This window comes from Triturus cristatus, chromosome 3_2 (assembly GCF_964204655.1).
Source record: "Triturus cristatus chromosome 3_2, aTriCri1.1, whole genome shotgun sequence".
Taxonomy (NCBI): domain Eukaryota; kingdom Metazoa; phylum Chordata; class Amphibia; order Caudata; family Salamandridae; genus Triturus; species Triturus cristatus.
Genome location: NC_140584.1, coordinates 155,004,923 through 155,025,773, shown reverse-complemented (window position 1 = coordinate 155,025,773; position 20,851 = coordinate 155,004,923). Strand labels below are relative to the sequence as shown.

Here is a 20,851-nt window from a genome sequence, read left to right as displayed (position 1 = left end):
TTTTTTAGCTCACTGCACCATCCCAGCTCAGAACCTGGCTACATGCAAATTAGTCTGTACCTGTCCCAGTGCAGTTGATACCGCAAGCTTACCGGCGGAATCGCTGGAGGTGGCCTGATGAACCAAAGACTGTATCCATTGCAAACAATATTCAGCACCCACTTGTCCTGAGTAATTTTTCTCCACTCTGCCAGAAAAAATTGAATGCTTCCCCCCACTGGAGTGGGTAACGGTTGCAGGGGAAGTAGACGCTCAGGGCCGAGACCCGGCCGGGCCCTTGGTAGCAGTAGCGGACTGCTGGCCCCCTCTACCCTTCTGGCGTTTCTGGAAGGGCTTCCGGAACTGCTGCTGCTGGTGTTGCTGCTGTCCCAAGGCCTGCCCACGCCCTCTGCCCGCAGACCCGAACAGTCTCTGGAACGGGCGCTTCTTCTTCTCGGGCTTCTCCAACCCGACAGCCGTCAAGGTCTCTGACTCCGTCTTCATGCGGGCCATTTCGTTGTCCGCATGCTGGCCGAACAGGGTTTCCCCCGAGAAAGGCAGATTGGCCACTCTATGTTGAGCCTCCGGCTTGAGCGAGGTAAGGCGAAGCCACGCGTGACGTCGTTGGTGGACGCCATGACAATACCCATGCGCCACCAGCAGAGACACATCCGCTGCCGCACTGATAACGGGGTTTGAGACCAGCATCCCCTCGCGCAAAGTCTCCAAGAAGTCCTCCTTCCCGTCGCGAGGCAGCAGCTCCGCGTACTGCTGGAGAGACTCCCACAGGGCACGGTCGTAACGCCCCAACAGAGCCCCGGCACTTGCCGCCTTCATGGTGGTAGAAGCCGTCCCACAGACCTTCCTGCCCGCCGAATCTAGCCATCGGCTCTCCTTGTCGGGCGGAACTGTCGATGAAGGGGTGGTAGCATGCTGCTTCCTCGCCGCCGTCACAATGACTGAATCCAGCTTAGGGTCCATCCTCAAAAAGGTCGGGTCCGAGTCCGGCGCCCGATATTTCTTCAGGAGCCGGGAGGGGGCGAATTTCGTCACCGCCGGAGTGAGGAACAACTCCATAGCGGGCTCCACCAGTCCTGGCACTAGAGGCAGCAGGGGGCGAGACAGGTGCTTCTTGTGCAGCGTCTCGAATATCACGGACGTCGTAGGTGTCGGTACCGTCACCGTGATTCCCAACTTGGCTGCACCCCTCAGTAGTACCTCCTGGAAGGAGACTAGATCGTCAACCGGCGACACCCTCGTCCCTGGCGAGTCCGACAGCGTCGGTGAGAAGTCCCTGGCAGATGATCGAGTGCGTGATCTGGATCTGCGCCTCCTGCGGCGTCGCCCCGATGTTGACGACGAACGCCCACGGCTCCGCGATCTTCCTCTCCGTCCGGAGCGGGAGCGCGATCTCCTTGGCTTCGGTCTGTCTGCCGGCCTCGCCCAGCGACGGTGGCTTACCCTGGCGCCGCGGCCTTAGGCGTTCCCTGCGGCGGCGTTGTCGGATACCTGGGCAACGAGACCGATCGTGTTGGAACCGCGGGTGGGCCCGAAGGCCTATGAGGCGGAATAGCAGGAGGAGGAGGAGGCGGTGGTGGCAGTGGTGGTGGCGAAGGAGGAGGCGGCGTATACACCACTGAGTACCCCGAGCCCGGGGACTCCCGTTATCCTTTTACGTGACCCCGAGGGACTCCTGGTGTCCGGGCGCCCCCTGCGCCTCCTCGACGTCTATGAATCCCTCTTCGACGTCGATCGCCTCCTTGACGTCGATCGCCTCCTTGACGTCGATCGCCTCCTCGACGGCGAATGCCGCCTCGCGTCGATCGCCTCCTCGACGGCGAACGCCGCCTCGACGGCGACCGTCTCCTCTTCGCCGACAGGCGACCTCCCCTCGATGTTGAGCGCCGACGCCGGGCCTGATCTCGACGGCGATGACTCGACGGCAAAGTTGACGGCGTCGACGAAGACGATGACAAAGTCGATGGCGGCCTGGTCAGCTCCCTCGACGTTGAGCGTCGACGTCGCTTCTCCCCAGACGCCTGGGGAGAAGGTGAACAGACCGTAGTCATCCCCCTCGACGCCGTAGTCGACGCCATTGACGTCGGTGGAGAATGGGGACGTTTGCCGGTCTTCCTACCCCTGGGGAGTCCCCCAGAGGCCTCAGCATGGGCAGAATCAGCCCCTCCTGACCCACCTTGTGCCTTCAGCCCTCCAGGACTTGGAGCCTGATCTTCATTCTTTCTCTCAGGGTCCTGGCTGAGAACGAGTGGCAGATTTCACACTCCTCCGGCACATGGGACTGGGGAAGGCAGACGATGCACACCCTGTGTGGGTCTGACTTAGCCTTCTTCCTATCGCACTCTGGGCACTTGTCAAACAAGCCAGGCATGTTGACAACACCAGAAGGAAGCCCCCAACACTAAAACACTTGAAAAATGACAAAATCACCAAATAAACCCTTGAAAAGGGAGAGCTCAATGCTCCAGGGTCCTGCTAGCAGGAGCCGGAAAAAAGAACTGAAAGTAAAAGGGACCTGCTGTGCATTCTGGGATACTGGAAAAGTTCTGGGAAGTTTTCTTAAAGGCACAGTATCCTGTTCTGAGCCACATAATGGCAGCCTATGGGGCTTGTCTGTCCATTCCTTCCTCTCTATCATTCCAGAGACTTTTGCTGGAAGAGGCAGGTGTTTCTCTGTGGAAAAAGCTGGGCAGGCAGTGCTGTTGGTGGAATTTTTCTAGTTGAAGTACTGGACAGTGTAGCCTGTGTATATAGGCTGCATTATCTGTCTTTGAAATTCTCTCTTAAGTATAGATGCAGGTCTGCATGGCTTGACAACTTAAGAGATTATTTTTATTGCTCCGGGGTCCACGCACATGGGCGGGACTATTCACTAGATTATGACTATATACAGAGATCCCCTACTACAGAAGTATAAATTCATATCTTCTTTACATACCTAATAGACCATACTCTCCAATCAACGGGGTCATTTATGTAACTAAGCTACTGTTTTACCTGATGTAATTACTCTGTTTATCAGTGTTTGTGTTCTTTCTTCAGTAAAGCACATTCACAGCTTGGGGTGTAGGAATGCTATAGACACAACAGTTCAAATAATCGTAAATATTGTAATAGATGCACGTTAATACTTTCCCACAAGACACCAGAGACGCAGAAAAGAGACTTGTCTAACCCCCTCTTTATTTGGCCACTGTAAAATCAAAGAAAAACAAAAAAAATCATTTGGGAACGTATTCATATTTGTACAAATCATTCACCCAATATGGACTGTATTATACACGACTTCACAGGCAATTAAATCCAATCTCATCCTGCAGTTAGAAATGGTATAAAAAACATCATCTGTTTCACAGGTGAAGGCTCTTTCAGTGCTGCTTGCATCAAGGCTGAAGGCAACTATGTTCTTGATAACCCACGATTATCAAGGTCTTTTACCTGTAAAAAATAATAAAGATAAACTGTAATTTTTTAGAAAAACATGGACAAGTTTACAGCACAACCAAGAAGAGCTGAGGCAAAATCAAATTTGTCATATTTATCTATGTCATTCACCAAAACAGAGTTTGTATTGTTGAGGCTAGTCTTTGGATCAGGCCAAAACCAATGAATAGTTTTAGTGCCAATATGTAGGATGAATATCCATCAAAAGAACAGATGTCATCCTAGTGTAAACGACACTGCATGCTAAGTTTAGATCAACAGTTACATTAGCATATTTAATAAGCATGGTCAGTCACCATGTGGGGGCTATTGAGACCGAGCAGCCGTCACTTCCGGAACGGCCCAGATGTCCTAAATTTCCAAACTCAACCACCGACACAGACAACTGCAAGGTTCTAGGATGCACAGAGCCCAGCTGACCTTTCCACTCCGCACCAGAGTGCCCCAGCCTGGGTACCAACAAACCGGCTGTGCCCCCTTGCCCCCAGTACCCTTGTGACCTGGGCCTTCCATTTGGAGCTCCCGGACTTGCCCACAAGTCCCCATCTGCAGCCTGTTTCTAGGCAACTCCCTTTCTTTCCACCGGTGTAGCGGGAACAGCTACCAACCCGATAAGCACCTCTGCAACCCGACAAGCACCTCTGCAACCAGACACCCCAGGGCAGGTAACGAGCAACTGCTGGTGGTACTTTGGACCTTGCCCCCTACGACTGGAAGTCCCAAAGGAGACTCCCCCCAGAAACAGACCGTAAATAACCATATGCAGTATAGGCCTTTTCTTCCATGGGGAAGTATTGATGTGTAAGACTCATTCAAGTGAACAGTTTAATTGTAGGAGGCAGGACTTTTGTTGCAGTTACTCCCCTAATTTTTTGCCCCCTTTTTAGCTAGTAGATGATGACGATTTTTGACTCAGACAGTGGATCGAGGCCTGCTAACCAGACCTCAGTGCCAGTGCTCCTTCCCCAAGACGTTGTGTAATTGTGCTACAAATGGCTTAGGACTTTTGCACCCAGTCCCTAGTAAATGGTACCCCAGGTACCTAGCGCATGAATGCTAAAAAGGGTCTCAAAAGGTTGCAGCATATCCTATTCACCCCTAAAGGACCCACACACAAATTCCACACAGACTGTCATTGCAGGCTGTGTGACATGGTGCAAACAATGAGTGAAAACAGGACATGACACACTCCTGTGTGTCATGCCAAAGTCACCACATATAATATGTTAGTATCCATACAACAGACCTTTAAGCCCTAAGCAGGGTGCATTATATTTATGTGAGGACATATCTGCATGAACAGTTATCCCCCTGTGATGTCTAGTTCCATTACTGGATATTGCAAGTGAGCAGTGAAGCCATCTTAAGGTATGCACTGGGGGCTGGTCAAAACAAGTTTCCCAGCTACATAAAGGCTACAGTGAAACATTTGGTATTTGGTATCAAACACCTCGTATTAATAAACCCCCAGTCATCCCAGTGATTACTTACCTTCGGTAACAATATATTTGTAAGAGATGGAATATGCTACTTACCAGTATGCATCTGTTCTTGGCATGTAGAGCTGCAGATCTACACACTTTTGTATAGATCGCCATCTGGTGTTGGGCCCGGATGTTTGCAGTTTGTTTTTCCTCTTGGAAAGTCTTTGGAAGTCACGAGGTCGGTGACTTCTCCTTTGGATCGTATTGTGCATGGGCTTCGGCTCCATCCTCAGATTGTTTTTTGCCAGCAGGGAAAGATGGAGCGTAGTAATAACAGTGAAGAAACCCATGTGTGTTGTAATTAAATAAGATAGACTGGAACAGATACAGGTAGCCGGGGAGGCGGGTGGGCGTGTGTAGATCTGCAGCTCTACATGCCAAGAACAGATGCATACTGGTAAGTAGCATATTCCGTTCGAGGCATATGAGCTGCAGATTACACACTTTTGCATAGACTATATAGCAGTTCCTAACCTTAGCGGCGACCACCGGTATCTGTTGCAGTGGTTTGAAATAGTGTTTTTAGTACAGCCTGGCCCACACTAGCTTGTTGCTTGGTTTGCACATCTACACAGTAGTGTTTAGTGAAAGTGTGCGGTGTTGACCATGTAGCTGCTTTGCAGATATCATCTAATGGGATGTTCCCTAGAAAAGCCATAGAAGCCACTATCTTTCGTGTAGAATGGGCTTTAGGGGGAACGGATAGCGTTTGTTTTGCTTTGTGGTAGCAAATCTGGATGCATTTTCCAATCCACCTAGCTTTCCCTGATTTTGAGATGGGGTTGCCCTTGTGTGGTGGAGAGAAAGAGAAACAGTTGTTTGGTCTTTCTGAAAGGTTGTGTTCTTTGGATATAGTAAAGTAAGGCTCGTTTGACATCTAGCGTGTGTAGAGCCCTTTCTGTAACAGTCTGAGGTTGCAAGAAAAATACAGGTAATTCTACAGATTGGTTTAGGTGAAAAGGGGAAATGACTTTAGGTAGGAATTTTGGGTTGGTACGGAGAACAACCTTGTTCTGGTGCATTTGAAGAAAAGGTTCTTGTATGGTAAGTGCTTGTATCTCACTGACCCTTCTAAGGGAAGTGATGGCTACAAGGAAAGCGGTTTTCCATGTGAGAAATTGCAGTTCGCATTTATGCAAAGGTTCGAAGGGCGGCCCAATTAGCCTTGTGAGAACGATATTTAAGTTCCACACAGGTGAGGGTGGTACTCTGGGGGGAATTATTCTTTTATAGCCTTCCATGAAGGTTTTAATGGCAGGTACTCTGAAAATGAATATGCTACTTACCAGTATGCATCTGTTCTTGGCATGTAGGGCTGCTGACATTCATATCAGTGCATAGATCGCCGCCTAGTGTTGGGTCCGGATGTTTGCACGTTGTTGTCCTGGAAGAGTCTTCGAAGTATCCTGAGATAGGTGACTCCTCCCCTGGACCACAGTGCGCATGGGCATCCTCTCCATCCTCAGATTGTTTTTCGCCATTGTGGCAGTGATGGAGTAGATACAGAAAGTGATGACCATGCTTACAGTAATTCTGAGAGCTGCAGCTGCTACAGGCGCCGGGGAGGAGGGTGGGCTATATGAATGTCAGCAGCCCTACATGCCAAGAACAGATGCATACTGGTAAGTAGCATATTCAGTTCGAGCCATGTGGGCTGCTGGATTCATATCTGTGCATAGAATATATAGCAGTACCCTCTATTAGCGGCGGCCACCAGTGCCAGCTGCAGCGGTCTGAAAAAGAATTTTGAGAACAGCCTGTCCTACAGCTGCCTGCTGTTTTGATTGCACATCTACACAATAGTGTTTGGTAAATGTATGTGTAGTGGACCAGGTGGCTGCTCTACATATATCATGCAAAGGAATGTTTCCCAGGAAAGCCATGGAGGCCCCTAACTTACGTGTTGAGTGGGCTCGTGGGGGAATCGTTAATGTGCGTTTAGCTTTTTGATCCATCTGGCTATACCTGCTTTGGAGATGGCGTTACCTTTGTGGTGTGGGGCAAAGGCAATGAAAAGTTGTTTTGTTTTCCTGAAGACTTTAGTCCGGTCTATATAGTACATGAGGGCTCTCTTTACATCCAGTGTATGGAGTGCTCTTTCTGCGACAGTTTGTGGGTTTTGAAAGAAAACAGGCAGTTCAATAGTTTGATTCATGTGGAACTGCGATATCACCTTGGGCATGAATTTGGGGTTGGTACGTAGTACGACCCTGTTGGCGTGAACCTGTATGAATGGCTCTTGAACGGTTAGTGCCTGGAGTTCACTAACTCTTCTTAACGAAGTGATTGCTACTAGGAAAGCTACTTTCCAGGTGAGGAATTGAATCTCGCATGAGTGTAGAGGTTCGAAGGGTGGACCCATCAGGCGTGTGAGGACCAAGTTGAGGTTCCACATTGGAGCTGGTGGGTGGCTTGGAGGAATTACTCGTTTGAGTCCTTCCAAGAATGCTTTGATGGCAGGCACTCTGAATAAAGAGAGGTGCTGCCTGTTCTGGAGATAGGCTGATATTGCGGTCAAATGGACACGTATTGAGGTGTATGCCAGATTGCATCGGTATAGGTGTAAGAGGTAACAAATTAGGTTTTGGATGGATGCGTCTAGCGGGTTAATGTCATTGTTATTGCAATAAATTACGAACCTTTTCCATTTGGCTGCATAGCAAGCTCTGGTAGTGGGTCTTCTAGCTTCCTTAATGATGTCCATACAGTCAGGTGGCAGGTTCAGGTAGCCAAACTCTAGGACTTCAGGAGCCAGATTGCCAGGTTCAGCTGTTGCGGATCTGGGTGCTGAATCTCTCCATGGTTCTGCGTCAAATGCGCGGGTTTGATCCGCAGCCTTTGATGCGGCACCACGGAAAGTTCGAGAAAGGTGGTGTACCATGGTTGGCGTGCCCATGTTGGAGCAACCAGGACGAGTGTTAGTGAGTGTTGTCTGAGTTTGCGTGCCACCAGCGGTATCAATGGTGCTGGGGGAAAAGCGTACGCAAATCTGCCGCACCAGTTCATCCATATCGCATTGCCCTGCGACTGCGGATGTGGGAACCTGGCGGCAAAGCTTTGGCATTTTGCGTTTTCGCTTGTGGCGAATAGGTCTATCTCTGGATGACCCCACTGCTGGAAGTACGGTTGGAGTACTGATGGGTGTAACTCCCACTCGTGCATCTGGTGGCTGTGTCTGCTGAGCAGATCCGCCATCTGGTTGTCCTTGCCGGGGAGGTGTTCCGCCATGAGGAACATGTTCCTCTGAATGGCCCACTTCCACATGCTCTGAGCCAGATGAGACAACTGTGGAGAGTGTGTTCCTCTCTGCTTTTGTATGTAGTACATGGCGGTCATGTTGTCCGTCCGGATCAACACGACTTTGTTGCACAGGTGTACTTTGAATGCCTTCATGGCTAGGAAGATTGCCATCAGTTCCAGAAGGTTGATGTGCATCTTCTTTTGTTGTATTGTCCATAGTCCCTGCACTGTGTAATTGAGTACATGAGCTCCCCATCCCTGGAGAGACGCGTCCGCTGTCAGTATTATTTGTGGAACAGGCTCTTGGAATGGTCGGCCCTTGCAAAGGTTTTGTGGATTCCACCAATGCAGAGAGTTGTATGCCCGACCGCTCACCAACACTAGGTCTTTTAGTTGCCCGTGAGCCTGATTCCATTGACGTGCTAAGCACTCCTGAAGCGGGCGCATATGTAGTCTCGCGTGTGGGACTATGAAGATGCAGGAGGCCATCATGCCTATCAACTGCATGAACACTCGCGCAGGAAGGGAGTGTTGGGGTTTGAACTTGGAAATCAGCATTTGCATGCTGTTGATCCTCACTAAATTTGGCTGAGCTGTGGCTGCCAGAGTGTCTATGGTCGCACCTAGGTACTGTTGTACGTGTGCGGGTTGGAGATGTGATTTTGGGTAATTTAGTGAGAACCCCAGACTGTGAAGAAGGTGAATGGTGCGGGACATGTGGCTGGCACATTGCTGGGCTGACCTTGCCTGAACAAGCCAGTCGTCCAGGTAAGGGTAGACGTGAATGTGTTGCCTCCGTAGATGTGCAGCCACAGTAGCTAGGCACTTTGTGAAAACTCTGGGTGCTGTTGTCACGCCGAAGGGAAGAACCTTGAATTGGTAGTGCTGCCCTTGAACAGTGAACCGGAGATATTTTCTGTGTGAGGGGTGAATGGGTATGTGGAAATACGCATCTTTGAGGTCTAGCGTGGGCAGGAAGTCTCCCTGTTTGAGCAGCGGGAGGACTTGTTGTAGGGTGAGCATGTGGAAATGCTCTGAGAGAATGTAGCGGTTGAGGGGTCTCAGGTCTAGTATAGGTCTGAGTGACCCGTCCTTTTTTGGTATTAAGAAGTACAGGGAGTACACCCCCGTGCCTTGCTCGTGGATGGGTACGACCTCTATTGCGCCTTTTTCCAGCATACTTAGCACTTCCTGCTGTAATAGCGCTAAGTGCTCTGAGGACATAGGACGGTGTTTTGGCGGTATTGTGGGTGGAGTGGAGGTTAATTCTAGGCAGTAACCGTGTTTGATAATATCTTTGACCCACCTGTCCGTGGTGATGGTGTTCCACGTGGACAGGAACCTTTGTAGCCTTCCCCCGACAGGTGTTATGTGGTCGGGAGGAAGGGAGAGGGCGTCACTGTTTGTTCTTGGGGGAGGACCTGGTATTGCCGTATCCGCGTCCTCTGCCCTTTGTGCTGGAGCCACGATACCCACCCCGGGTGTTTTTATCGTAGGTACTTTGTGTGTTGCCCTTGTTGTAGGTTTGCTGTGACCCCTGTCCTCTGCCTGCTCCTCTATTTCCGGGGCGACGAAAGGAGCCACTCCGAAAGGTCTGCGTTTGGAGAGCCCCCATGGACTTTGCAGTGTCTGTGTCCTTTTTTATTTTTTCTAGGGTGGTGTCAACTTCTGGCCCGAATAAGTAGTCGGGGTTGACCGGCTGATTGAGGATGTTATTTTGAACCTCAGGTTTGAATCCGGAGATTCGTAACCAGGCGTGTCGTCGTAGCATGACGCTGGTGTTTATTGGTCTGGCAGCTGTATCTGCGGCATCCAGTGCACACTTAATGGATGCGTTCGTGAGGAGTTGTCCCTCCCTGATGAGGATCTCTGCTCCCTCTTTGTATTGGTCAGGGAGATGTTGGAGTAGGGTTTCTAATGTGTCATAGTGTGCGCGATCGTAGCGAGCTAGGAGCGCCTGGGTATTGGCAATACGCCATATGTTAGCTGCCTGGGCTGCAACCCGTTTGCCGGAGGTCTCTAGCACCTTGGACTCTTTGTCCGGGGGAGGAGCATCCCCAGTTGTCTGCGAGTGCGCCCGTTTGCGAGCATTTGCGACTACGATGGAATCCAGAGGCAACTGGCCTCTAATGTACGTAGGGTCCCCAGGCGCCGACCTATATTTCTTGTCGATCCTGGGGTTTATTACTCTTGCCCTGGTGGGTTCTTTGAAAATGTCCTTTGCTGGTTTGAGGACACCTTTCAACATGGGTAGAGTTTTGATATTCCTTTCGGAGGATGCAAAAGTATCCATTAGAAAATCGTCCTCGATTGTGTCAGAGTGGAGTTGCACACCATGATTTGCCGCAGCACGTTCAATTAGGGCGTTGAATGCGGCAGTGTCCTCTGTGGGAGACGTTTTTGCGCCATATAGCTGCGTGTCCTGTGTATCCATAGGTGCACCTGTGTCTACAGGGTCATCCCAAGCCTGGTCAGGGTCCTGTTGGCCTTCAGGGTCCATCTCTCTGGGGTAGGGGACGTCGTCACCCATATAGTCCTCCAAAACGTCGGTTTCGGAGTGTGTAGGAGAGAAGGACTGTGGATCTGGGTAGGAGGTATGGAGACGTTCGTAAAGAACTGGTTCCGAATCCGCTGGCAGCTTTTTCTTTAGCGGGATCCGGTAGGAGTCCAAAGCGTGTTCGGAAGATATTCTCTGCTTGTGGAGCATAATTCTGCCGGTGTCGGCATCGATGATGTGGGACGGTGACGTCTCCGGAGGAGAGCGTTCGGCAGGTGTGATCCAAGTTTGGGTGACACGTGTTCTTATTTCAAACATTTTGGGCGCCGTGGATGGCGGCAGGCCAAAGGTAATATGGGGTGGTGCTGGAGAAGCTTTTTGAGCTGTTTTTGGCTCGGGGCCCGACGTGTCCTGGAGGGCTGCCTTTTCTTTGATGCGTGGCAAGGACGCTGCAACTTGTCGCACCTGGAGCGCCGACGGTTCTTTGGCGCCGAGCGGTTCTGTAGAGGCAGGCGTGGGCTTCTTCGGGGCCACGGGGTCATCGAGTCGAGGAGAGGTAGTAGCCGTCGATGATGATTGGGCCTTAGGTGCTGCTTTCGAAGTGGTGTGCGACGCAGCGGCCATTTTGACCTTCGTGGCCGGAGCCGATTGTTTCGGTGCCGGGTGCAGAGGCGGTTTGGCGGTACCGATGGCCTTTTTCCGTGTGTCGGCGCCGACGTCGGCTGCTGCGAGTTCGGCACCGAAGTCCCGTTTGGCGCGGTCGGCGCCGACGGGTTTTGCTGTCGTCGAAGGTGTAGTGGGCTTAGATCCGACCAGTGTCACTTTCAGTTTCGGTTTTTGTGGAACCGACACGACTTTTGGTTTCGGTTTCGATGAAGGGAAACCAGTCGTTTTGGGTACTAATGGCTGTCGCTGAATGTCCGAGGCCGGGCCCGAGGGCGGGGCCGAAGAACTGCGGGATAGGTCTTGGGTAAGGCCCGAAGGCGATCCCTCGACCGGAGCCATAGATTGACGCACTGGGATATCCTCCGTCTGTACGGGTAGGCTTTGCTCGTCACCGGAGCTACTTTCTTCGGCCCCTAAGGCCTCATCGTAGTCTCCTACCTCGGTGTCGTCTTCATCCCTGTGAAAGAGTTGTTCTTCGATGTCTTCCGATCCGGAATTGTGTTCGGAAGCGGGGCTGGAGGGTAGGTTCTCCACGCCTTCCACATCTTCGTCCTCGGCGCTGAAGATGTTGGTCGGGGCCGGTGCCGCATGCTGCGCTTCAAGTCTCGCTGCTCGTCGATTCCGGAGAGTCTTTTTGGATCGGAATCGGGCACAGGCCATACATGTGGATTCGTCGTGATCCGGTGAAAGGCATTTGTTGCACACCGGGTGGACGTCGACATGGGGATATTTTGCATTGCAAACAGGACACCGCTTGAATGGTGTCCTCGATTCCATCGTCGATGGTGTCGATGTCGATGCGAAAAAGTTGTTTTTGAAGTTAGTAAACTAGCAAGTAACTGTCGATACCGATCGGGAACAGTACCGACGCGAACTAAAGGCCTTTTGGCCTGAAAAAAGTTTTTCCTAACTTGAGTCAAGATAAGCACATCCGTACCCAATGGCGGAAAAAAAACAATCTGAGGATGGAGAGGATGCCCATGCGCACTGTGGTCCAGGGGAGGAGTCACCTATCTCAGGATACTTCGAAGACTCTTCCAGGACAACAACGTGCAAACATCCGGACCCAACACTAGGCGGCGATCTATGCACAGATATGAATTCAGCAGCCCACATGCCTCGAACGTGATAGGTGCTGCCTGTTTTGTAGGTAAGCTGCAATTGCTGCGAGGTGTAGCCGAATGGAGGTATATGCTAGATTACACCTTTGTAGGTGGAGTAAATAGCATATGATGTGTTGTATAGACACGTCTAGAGGATTGATTGTGGTGTTATGGCAATAAACAACAAATCTTTTCCACTTGGCAGCGTAGCAGGCTCTAGTGGTAGGGCGTCTAGCTTCTCTGATGACGTGCATACAGTCAGGGGGAAGGTTTAGGTATCCGAATTCTAGGATTTCAGGAGCCAGATCGCAAGGTTGAGCTGAGCTGGGTCCGGGTGCCTGATCTCTCCATGGTTCTGGGTTAGGAGGCATGGTGAGAGGTGTAGCTTTTGGTGTGGTACTACCGAGAGTTCCAGCAGCGTGGTGTACCACGGTTGTTTGGCCCTTGTTGGAGCTACTAGGATCAGCGTGAGGGAATGCTGTTGTAGCTTTCGCACCACTAATGGAATTAGTGGGAGAGGTGGAAAAGCGTATGCAAATTTGCCTGACCAGTTCATCCATATCGCATTTCCTTTGGACAATGGGTGTGGGCATCTGGCGGCGAAGCTTGGGCATTTTTTGTTTTCGTGGGTGGCGAATAGGTCTATTTGTGGATGCCCCCACGTTTGGAAGAACGGGTGAAGAACCTGCGGGTGAAGATCCCACTCGTGGATCTGTTGCGTCTGTCTGCTGAGCAGATCTGCCATGGTGTTTTGGACTCCTGGGACATGTTGGGCTAGGAGAAAGATTTTGTGTGGAATTGCCCATCTCCATATGCTCTGTGCTAGTTGAGAGAGCTGTGGAGAGTGTGGGCCGCCTTGTTTTTTAATGTAATACATGGTCGTCATGTTGTCTGTGCGAATGAGGACTGCCTTGCCTGAAATCTGTGCCTCAAAAAGATTTTAGGGCTAGAGAGATTGCTAGTAACTCCAGATGGTTGATATGGAGTAACTTTTGTTGCGGCGTCCATGTGCCCTGCACTGTGAGGTGTAATAGATGAGCTCCCCAGCCGGAGAGCGATGCGTCTGTTAGTATTATTTGTGGAACCGGGTCCAGGAACGGTCGACCTTTGGAAAGGTTTGTGGTGTTCCTCCACTGCAGAGAGCGATGGGTGCGACCGTCTACCAACACCAGATCTGTGAGTTGCGCCTGGTTCCATTGGCGCGCTAAGCACTCTTGGAGTGGACGCATCTGGAGTCTTGCGTGGGGCACTATGAAAATGCAAGAGGCCATCATCCCTATCAGTTGCATAAACACTCTTGCTGGAAGGGAGTGTTGAAGTATGAATCTTTGTCGCAAAGCCTGAATGCTTGCAATCCTGGCCGGATTGGGGTAGGCTATTGCTTTTGAGGTGTCTATGGTGGCACCGAGGTATTGTTTTATGTGGGATGGTGTGAGTTGGGACTTTTGGTGGTTCACCGTGAAGCCTAGTTGGTGAAGTAGTTGGATTGTAGTGGCGGTGTGGTGTGCACATTGGTTGTAGGACGTGGCTTTTATCAGCCAGTCGTCCAAGTATGGGAAGACTTGAATGTGCTGTCTTCTGAGGTGTGCCGCCACTACCGCTAGGCACTTGGTGAATACCCGTGGTGCTATTGTGACTCCGAAGGGAGCACCTTGAACTGGTAGTGTTGCCCGTCCACTACAAATCTGAGGTACTTTCTGTGAGCATGGTGTACTGGAATGTGGAAGTATGCGTCTTTCAAGTCCAGTGTGGTGAGGAAGTCGTTCTGGGAGAGGAGCGGAAGCACCTGCTGAAGTGTCACCATGTGAAAATGGTCAGAATGAATGTATGTGTTTAGGGGCCGGAGATCTAGAATAGGTCGTAGAGTATCGTCCCTTTTTGGTATTAGAAAATATAGGGAGTAGACCCCTAAATTTTGCTGATTGACGGGAACTTGTTCTATTGCATGTTTTTGTAGGAGGGAGATTACCTCCTGTTTTAGTAATGTGTAATGTTCTTGTGACATTGGGCGTTGCCTGGGTGGAATGTTTGGGGGGGGTAGATGTTAATTCCAGGCAGTATCCTGACCGAATAATTTGGGTCACCCACTTGTCTGAGGTGATGGTCCCCCAGACATGAAGGAAATTTTGAAGTCTGCCCCCGACCGGAGTGGGATGGTCTGGAGGGAGCGGGGGGATGTCATTGGGTAGGCGGTGTGGCCGCCTCTTTGATAACCCCTTGTGAAGGTGGACTGAGTGGGGGATTTGTAGGAAGTGGACGCGCTATCTGAGGAGTAGCCTCTAGATGTTCTCCGAAAGGAAGAGCGGCGAAAAGAGCGCCTAGGAGGGTGTGACTGCAGTGCTCCCATGGACTTCGCCGTATCGGTGTCCTTCATTTTTTCGAGGGCCTCATCTACCTTTGGGCCGAATAGGTGTTCTTGGTCAAAGGGATGATTCAGGATGGAGGCTTGTACCTCTGGTTTAAAACCTGATATTCTTAGCCAAGCATGGCGACGGAGGAGGACGCTAGTATTAATGGCCCTGGAGGCTGTGTCTGCTGCATCTAAGGCACAGCGTATAGAGGTGTTAGTTATTGTCTTACCCTCTTGAATTAATTCATTGGCCCTAGTTTTGTATCTTTCAGGGAGGTGATGCATTATGGTTTCTAATTCATCATAATGTGCCCCATCGTATCTGGCTAATAGCGCTTGGGTGTTGGCGATACACCATATATTGGCTGCCTGTGACGCAGTGGGCTTTCCTGACGCGTCCAGTAGCTTTGACTCTTTGTCAGGTGGTGGTGCTTCGCCGGACGCCTGGGAATTTGACCTTTTTTGTGCAGTGGAAACCACTAGGGAATAGTGGCTCTGGCCCTTCGATATAGGCAGGATCTGTGGGGGCAGCTTTGTACTTTCTCTATGCGTGGGTTAATGACCCTGGCCCTGACTGGGTCCTTAAAAACCTCTGGCGCATGTTTTACCACCCCCTTGAGCATAGGTAGTATGGAGGTAGACCTACGTGTGGTATCAAATGTGTCGAGGGGGTAATCCTCCTCCACTGAGTCGGTGTGTAACTCTACCCCATGATAGTGTGCCGCCCTTTGAAGTAGGTGGTGGAAATCTAATGAGTCTTCCGGTGGAGATGGCCTGGAAGGGTAAAGGTTATCTTGTGAGACGTCGGGAATATCTGGGTTATTGTAGTTGTCCCATGGGTCTGGGGATCCTGTAGGGGTGGGGTCTTGGGGCACATCCCCTGTATCGTGATATGGGTCCCCCTGATCATCATCGTCTGGAGACGGGGTCGGAGAGCGATGAGGCGGGGGTGGAGAGGGTGGAGGAGGTGGGGAAGGTATTCTGAAAGGGGAGGTAGCAGAGTCCTTCCTCTTTGGAGGTGGAGGCGGAACCGGTTTGTCCAAATGTCGCTTTTTGGAAGAGAGTGCCAAATGTCCAGTTTTTAGATCCCTGGTGAGAGTTTTTTGTAAGGGATCCGGTGTAAATAGTTCCTGTGACAGTGTTTGGTCCGTCGGCGCCGAAGTCTTCGGGGCCGATGACTTTTTAGGCTTGTCCGTGCCAGTTTGCTTAGCACTGGGCTTGGGAACCTCCGATTTCTTGGTCGGCGCCGAGGTGGGCTTCGGCTTGGAAGTGTCGGTGACGAGGGCCTTATGGGGTTTAGTCGGTACCGAAGATGGCGTCGGTACGGAAGCGCTGGGTTTCGACCCGAGGACTTCGGTGTCGAGGTAGAGGCCGGTTTCTTTTTCGGTGCCGAAGTGTGTTTCTCGGCACCGCTGGCAGGCTGGCTCGAGCCCGAGCCACCGGAAGGCTTATTTGGCTTCTTCACCGGGCCCGAAGGTGGGGTGTGTGAAGCAGTGTCTCTTGTCTTGCCTAGGCCCGGAGGCGAAGGCGTGACCGAAGCCTTTTTGGGTGTTGGCGCGGGTGTGGGTGGGGGGGGGGGGGTATATTACTCACGACCCTCTGCGCCGGAGTGATGTCCTCCACATCTGAGTCGTCGGCCTCGGAAGCACTGACGAGGTCCTCTTCGGTGCGCTGCTGTCCCGGATCTTCACTATCGTCTCCGAAGATATCGACTGGAACGGAGGTCGAGGAGTGTGCCATGTTTCGTCTGGCTCTTCGGTCTCGAATAGTCTTTTTCGATCTGAAAGACTTACAGGCCGGACAGTCTCGAGCCTCGTGTTCAGGGGAGAGGCAGAGGTTGCACACCTCATGAAGATTGGTGTGGGGGAATTTGGATCCACATCGAGGGCACTTCTTGAATGGAGTTCTTTCCATCAGCCGGGACCGGAGCTAGTGAAGGCCCGAAGGCCACCGTCGACGACTAGAACCGAAGATTTGTCGATGAGAAGGTGCGTTGATTGAGGAGATCGCGATCGAAACAATACCGCAATGTGAGGTGAGGATTCCGCTTCGATCGTCGAACTGGAAATGTTCGGAACCGGAGCGCGAAGATAACATCCGAGCCTGATGGCGGAAAAAAACAATCTGAGGATGGAGCCGAAGCCCATGCGCAATACGATCCAAAGGAGGAATCACCGACCTCGTGACTTCCAAAGACTATCCAAGAGGAAAAACAAACTGCAAACATCCGGGCCCAACACCAGATGGCGATCTATGCAAAAGTGTGTAACCTGCAGCTCATATGCCTCGAACATATTAGTTATGGATTGCTCACCTTAGAATAACCCCCAGGCGTCCGACTGAATCCTGAGAATTTTTCTTCAGCCGTACCCCTGCACGTCGGTAGGTGGCGTTGGTCAACTCCGCATTCGATGTTGGCATAGTGGTCGCCGGAATGACGTTGCTGTATTTACTTAGACGCCGCCCCTGCGCGGACGTCAGTTCTTTACATAACATTCCACGCCAGAAGCGCAGAGCCATGTAAGACACTGACCACTGGTGCAGAAAACTAGGGCCCTGAAAGGGAGTCCCTTACCCTAGAAGTTAGTTTGCAGAACTGGGAGGATAAGTGGGGCGGTGAGGAATCTATAACTAATATATGTCTCTTACAGATATATCCTTACCGAAGGTAAGTAACTTGTTCATCTGAAAGACTATTAGTTATGGATTCCTCACCTTAGAATAGATACCCCCAGCAATACCAACCCCGGAGGTGGGTCTGCAAACTAAGTTCACACCAGAAAGTCCTGAGGAACTGAATGGCCAAAGAAGCCGTCTCTCCGGACTTGGCTGTCCAGGCAGTAGTGTTTAGTAAACGTGTGTAATGAAGCCCACGTAGCTGCCTGGCAGATGTCAAAGCAGTAGTGTCTGCCGTCGCCCTGGTGGAATGGGCACACAACCCCACTTGAGGTTCCCTTTTCGCTAAGGAATAGCAGATTTTGATGCAAAGGTTGACCCATAGAGAGATGGTCCGTTTTTGCACGATCCGAACTTTCTTGGCGCCCACATAGCCAACAAAGAGCTGGTCATCCACCCGGAACTGCATTGTGCGATCCAGATAGAATGAAAGCACACATTTTGGATCCAGACAGTGGAGCCTCACTTTCTCTTTAGAAGGATGCGGAGGCTGAAAGAAGGTAGGCAAATTGATGGTCAGTCCTATATGGAAAGAGGCAACCACTTTTGGAAGGAAAGAAGGCCTAGTGCGAAGGACAACTTTGTCTGGATGAACAGCCATGAAAGGAGGTTTGGAAGAAAGAGCTTGAAGCTCACTCACCCTGCGAGCAGAGGTGATGGAAACCAAAATGGCAGTTTTAATTTCCAGAAGTCTGAGAGGACAGTTATGTAGCGGCTCAAATGGAGTGCACATAAAATAGGTCAGAACCAGGTTCAAGTCCCACTGGGACATTACGAAATGAATTGGAGGATACAAGTGAGTAATGCCCTTAAGGAAGTGATTTACAATAGGGGACTTGAAAAGAGAAGGCTGGTCAGAAAGCCGAAGAAAGGCCGACATGGATGAAAGATAGCCTTTTATAGTGCCCAGAGCAGAGCCCAGCTGCGCCAAAGAAAGACTGATGAGGAGAACCTCTGAAAGGGGACCAGAAAGGGGATCCACAGCCTTTGCTGTGCACCATGCCACAAACTTGTTTCATCCACAGGCATATACCATTTTCGTGGAGGGACGCCTGGCTGCCAAGATGACGTTACAGCCTTCGGAAGGAAGGTCGAAAGCGGTAGACGCTCAATCTCCACGCAAGGAGGTGGAGGTTGGACAGGTTCAGGTGGAGGACCGTCCCCTTCTGCTGAGACAGAAGATCCTCCCGAAGAGGCAGTCTGATCGAGGATCGATGGCCATGTGCAGAAGCTTGGGATACCAGACTCTTCACGCCCAGTCCGGGGCCACAACAATGACTTGGCAGTGGTATAGGTGGAAAGGCGTATCGAAGACCGCAACTCCACTCGCGACAAAAAGAGATGGCCTAGCAAGTGCCGCCTTGGAAATTCCAACATGCAGAACTGCTGACATTGTGCGTTCTCTTAGGTGGCAAATAGATCTAACCAAGGCTGTTCCTACTGCTGAACGAGACCTTGCACCACCTCAGAGTGAAGACGCTATTTCATGATTCATCATGCACCGGCGGCTGAGTACATCCGCCCTGGTGTTCAGAGGACCTGCCAAGGGGTTGAACCACCAGGGACATGCCCTGATGTTCCAGCCACTTCCAGAGATAAAGTGCCTCCTGACAAATGGTCCACGACCCCACCCTGTTTGTTGCAGTACCACATGTCGGTGATGTTGTCCGTGAACACCTGCACTACTCTCCCTTTGACAGAAGGAAGGATTGCCTTCAGTGCAAGACAGATCATCTGAAGCTCCAGAAGGTTGATGTGGAGCCCAGACTCCGCCGGAGACCAGATGCCTCTGATCTCCGCCTCCCCCATGTGGCTACCCCACCCCAGAAGTGATGCATCTGTCACCACTGTGAACTATGGTTGGGGAAGGGAGAGGGACCTGCCATTGACCCAATCCTGGTTCATTAGCCACCACTGCAATTGGTGTGCAGTGCCCTCCGAGATCTGGACGGAGTCTGAAAGATTCCCCTGATGCTGTGCCCACTGGAACTTCAGGTACCACTGCGGAGTCCGCATATGCCATGTGGCATAGTCCACCAGCAGGATGCAGAAGGCCATGAGGCCCAGTAGCATCAGGGTCAGTCTGACCAAATCTGGGGATAGACAATGAAAGATCGGAATCATAGCCCGATTGTCCCAGACTCGCTGCCAGGGAGGATAAGCCTGAAACTGTGCTGTTTCCAGAACTACTCTGATAAAAAAGGAGCTTCTGAGAGGGAATCAGTAGTTACTTCGGCACATTGATAGTGAACCCCAGCGAATGCAGGAGATCGGCCGTAGTCTGGAGGTGGGAGACGACAGCCTGGGGCAAGCCCGCCTTCAAAAGCCAGTCGTCAGGATCAGGGAAGACTGGAACCCCTGATCTGCGCAGATGAGCTGCAACCGCCGCCATCAATTTCGTGAACACCCGAGGGGCGCTGGTAAGGCCAAAGGGGAGCATGGCAAACAAAGTGCTCGTGGCCTACCTTGAACCGTAGGTAACGCCGATGGGGCGGCAGAACGGGGATGTGGAAATAAGCGTCCTGCAAGTCCAACGCTACCATCCAGTCTCCAGGGTCGAGAGTAGACAGGACCGGAGTGGCTCCCTTGGCCAAGAGAGCAGGAACTTCCTGTTGGAGAAGGTCCAAAAGAATCTCCGACACACGATGGAATTGAAGTGGCATGGGTGGAGTAGTAGTCTTGAAGGGGAGGGAGTAGCCCCTTCAGACTATCTGCAAAACCCACCTGTCCGACGTGATGGTGAGCAAGTGGGGTAGGTGATGGCGAATCCTGCCGCTCACTGGCGAATGGTGGCCCTGAAAGGTCGGACTAAAATGGCTTGGAGGCTGCTGCAGAGGGGGCGCTGGTGGACTGACCCACCCGCTGGCCCCCAGAGCCACGACGGTGGGTCCCACGTCCCCTGCCGCGCAGAGGCTGGATGGCTTTCATAGGCCTGTGGCTACAAACGGAACTTGGCGGGGCACCCCTTCCGTAGCCACGAAAGGGGCGAAAAGCAGACTGCGCGGGGAGAGAGGTAGAAGCGAGGCACAAGGACCTGGCTGTAGCCTTGGAGTCCTTAAAGCGCTCAGGTGCGTCTGCTTTGTCGCCAAACAAGCGACGGCCATCAAAGGGCATGTCCAAAAGCATAGCTTAGGTATCACCCGAAAAGCCAGTGGACCTCAGCCAGGCGTAGCATCTCAGGGCTACTGACGTTGAAAACATCCTGCCCTGCAAGTTGGCAGTATCCAGCCCGCAGCGTATGATGAGCTTCGCTGCGTCTCTCCCTTCGGCAATTGCACAAGAGAGCACGGCCTGGGCCTCCTCCGGGCACTGAGGCAGCACCTGCGCGACTGTGTCCCACACAGAGTGGGAGTAACGGCCCAAGAGACATGCGGTGTTCACCGACGGCAGTCCT

General features: G+C 51.7%; 1 protein-coding gene across 1 annotated transcript in view; it reads right to left on the bottom strand.

The window, feature by feature from the left end:
* Positions 1 to 3,160: 3,160 nt before the first annotated feature.
* The window catches only part of STT3A (STT3 oligosaccharyltransferase complex catalytic subunit A), a 145,783-nt gene continuing 128,092 nt past the window's right edge, over positions 3,161 to 20,851 (bottom strand). The window contains exon 18 of the mRNA XM_085647394.1: positions 3,161 to 3,435. Within this exon, the coding sequence (XP_085503520.1) occupies positions 3,397 to 3,435 (39 nt within the window). The 3' untranslated portion in view covers positions 3,161 to 3,396. The remainder of the gene's footprint in view (positions 3,436 to 20,851) is intronic.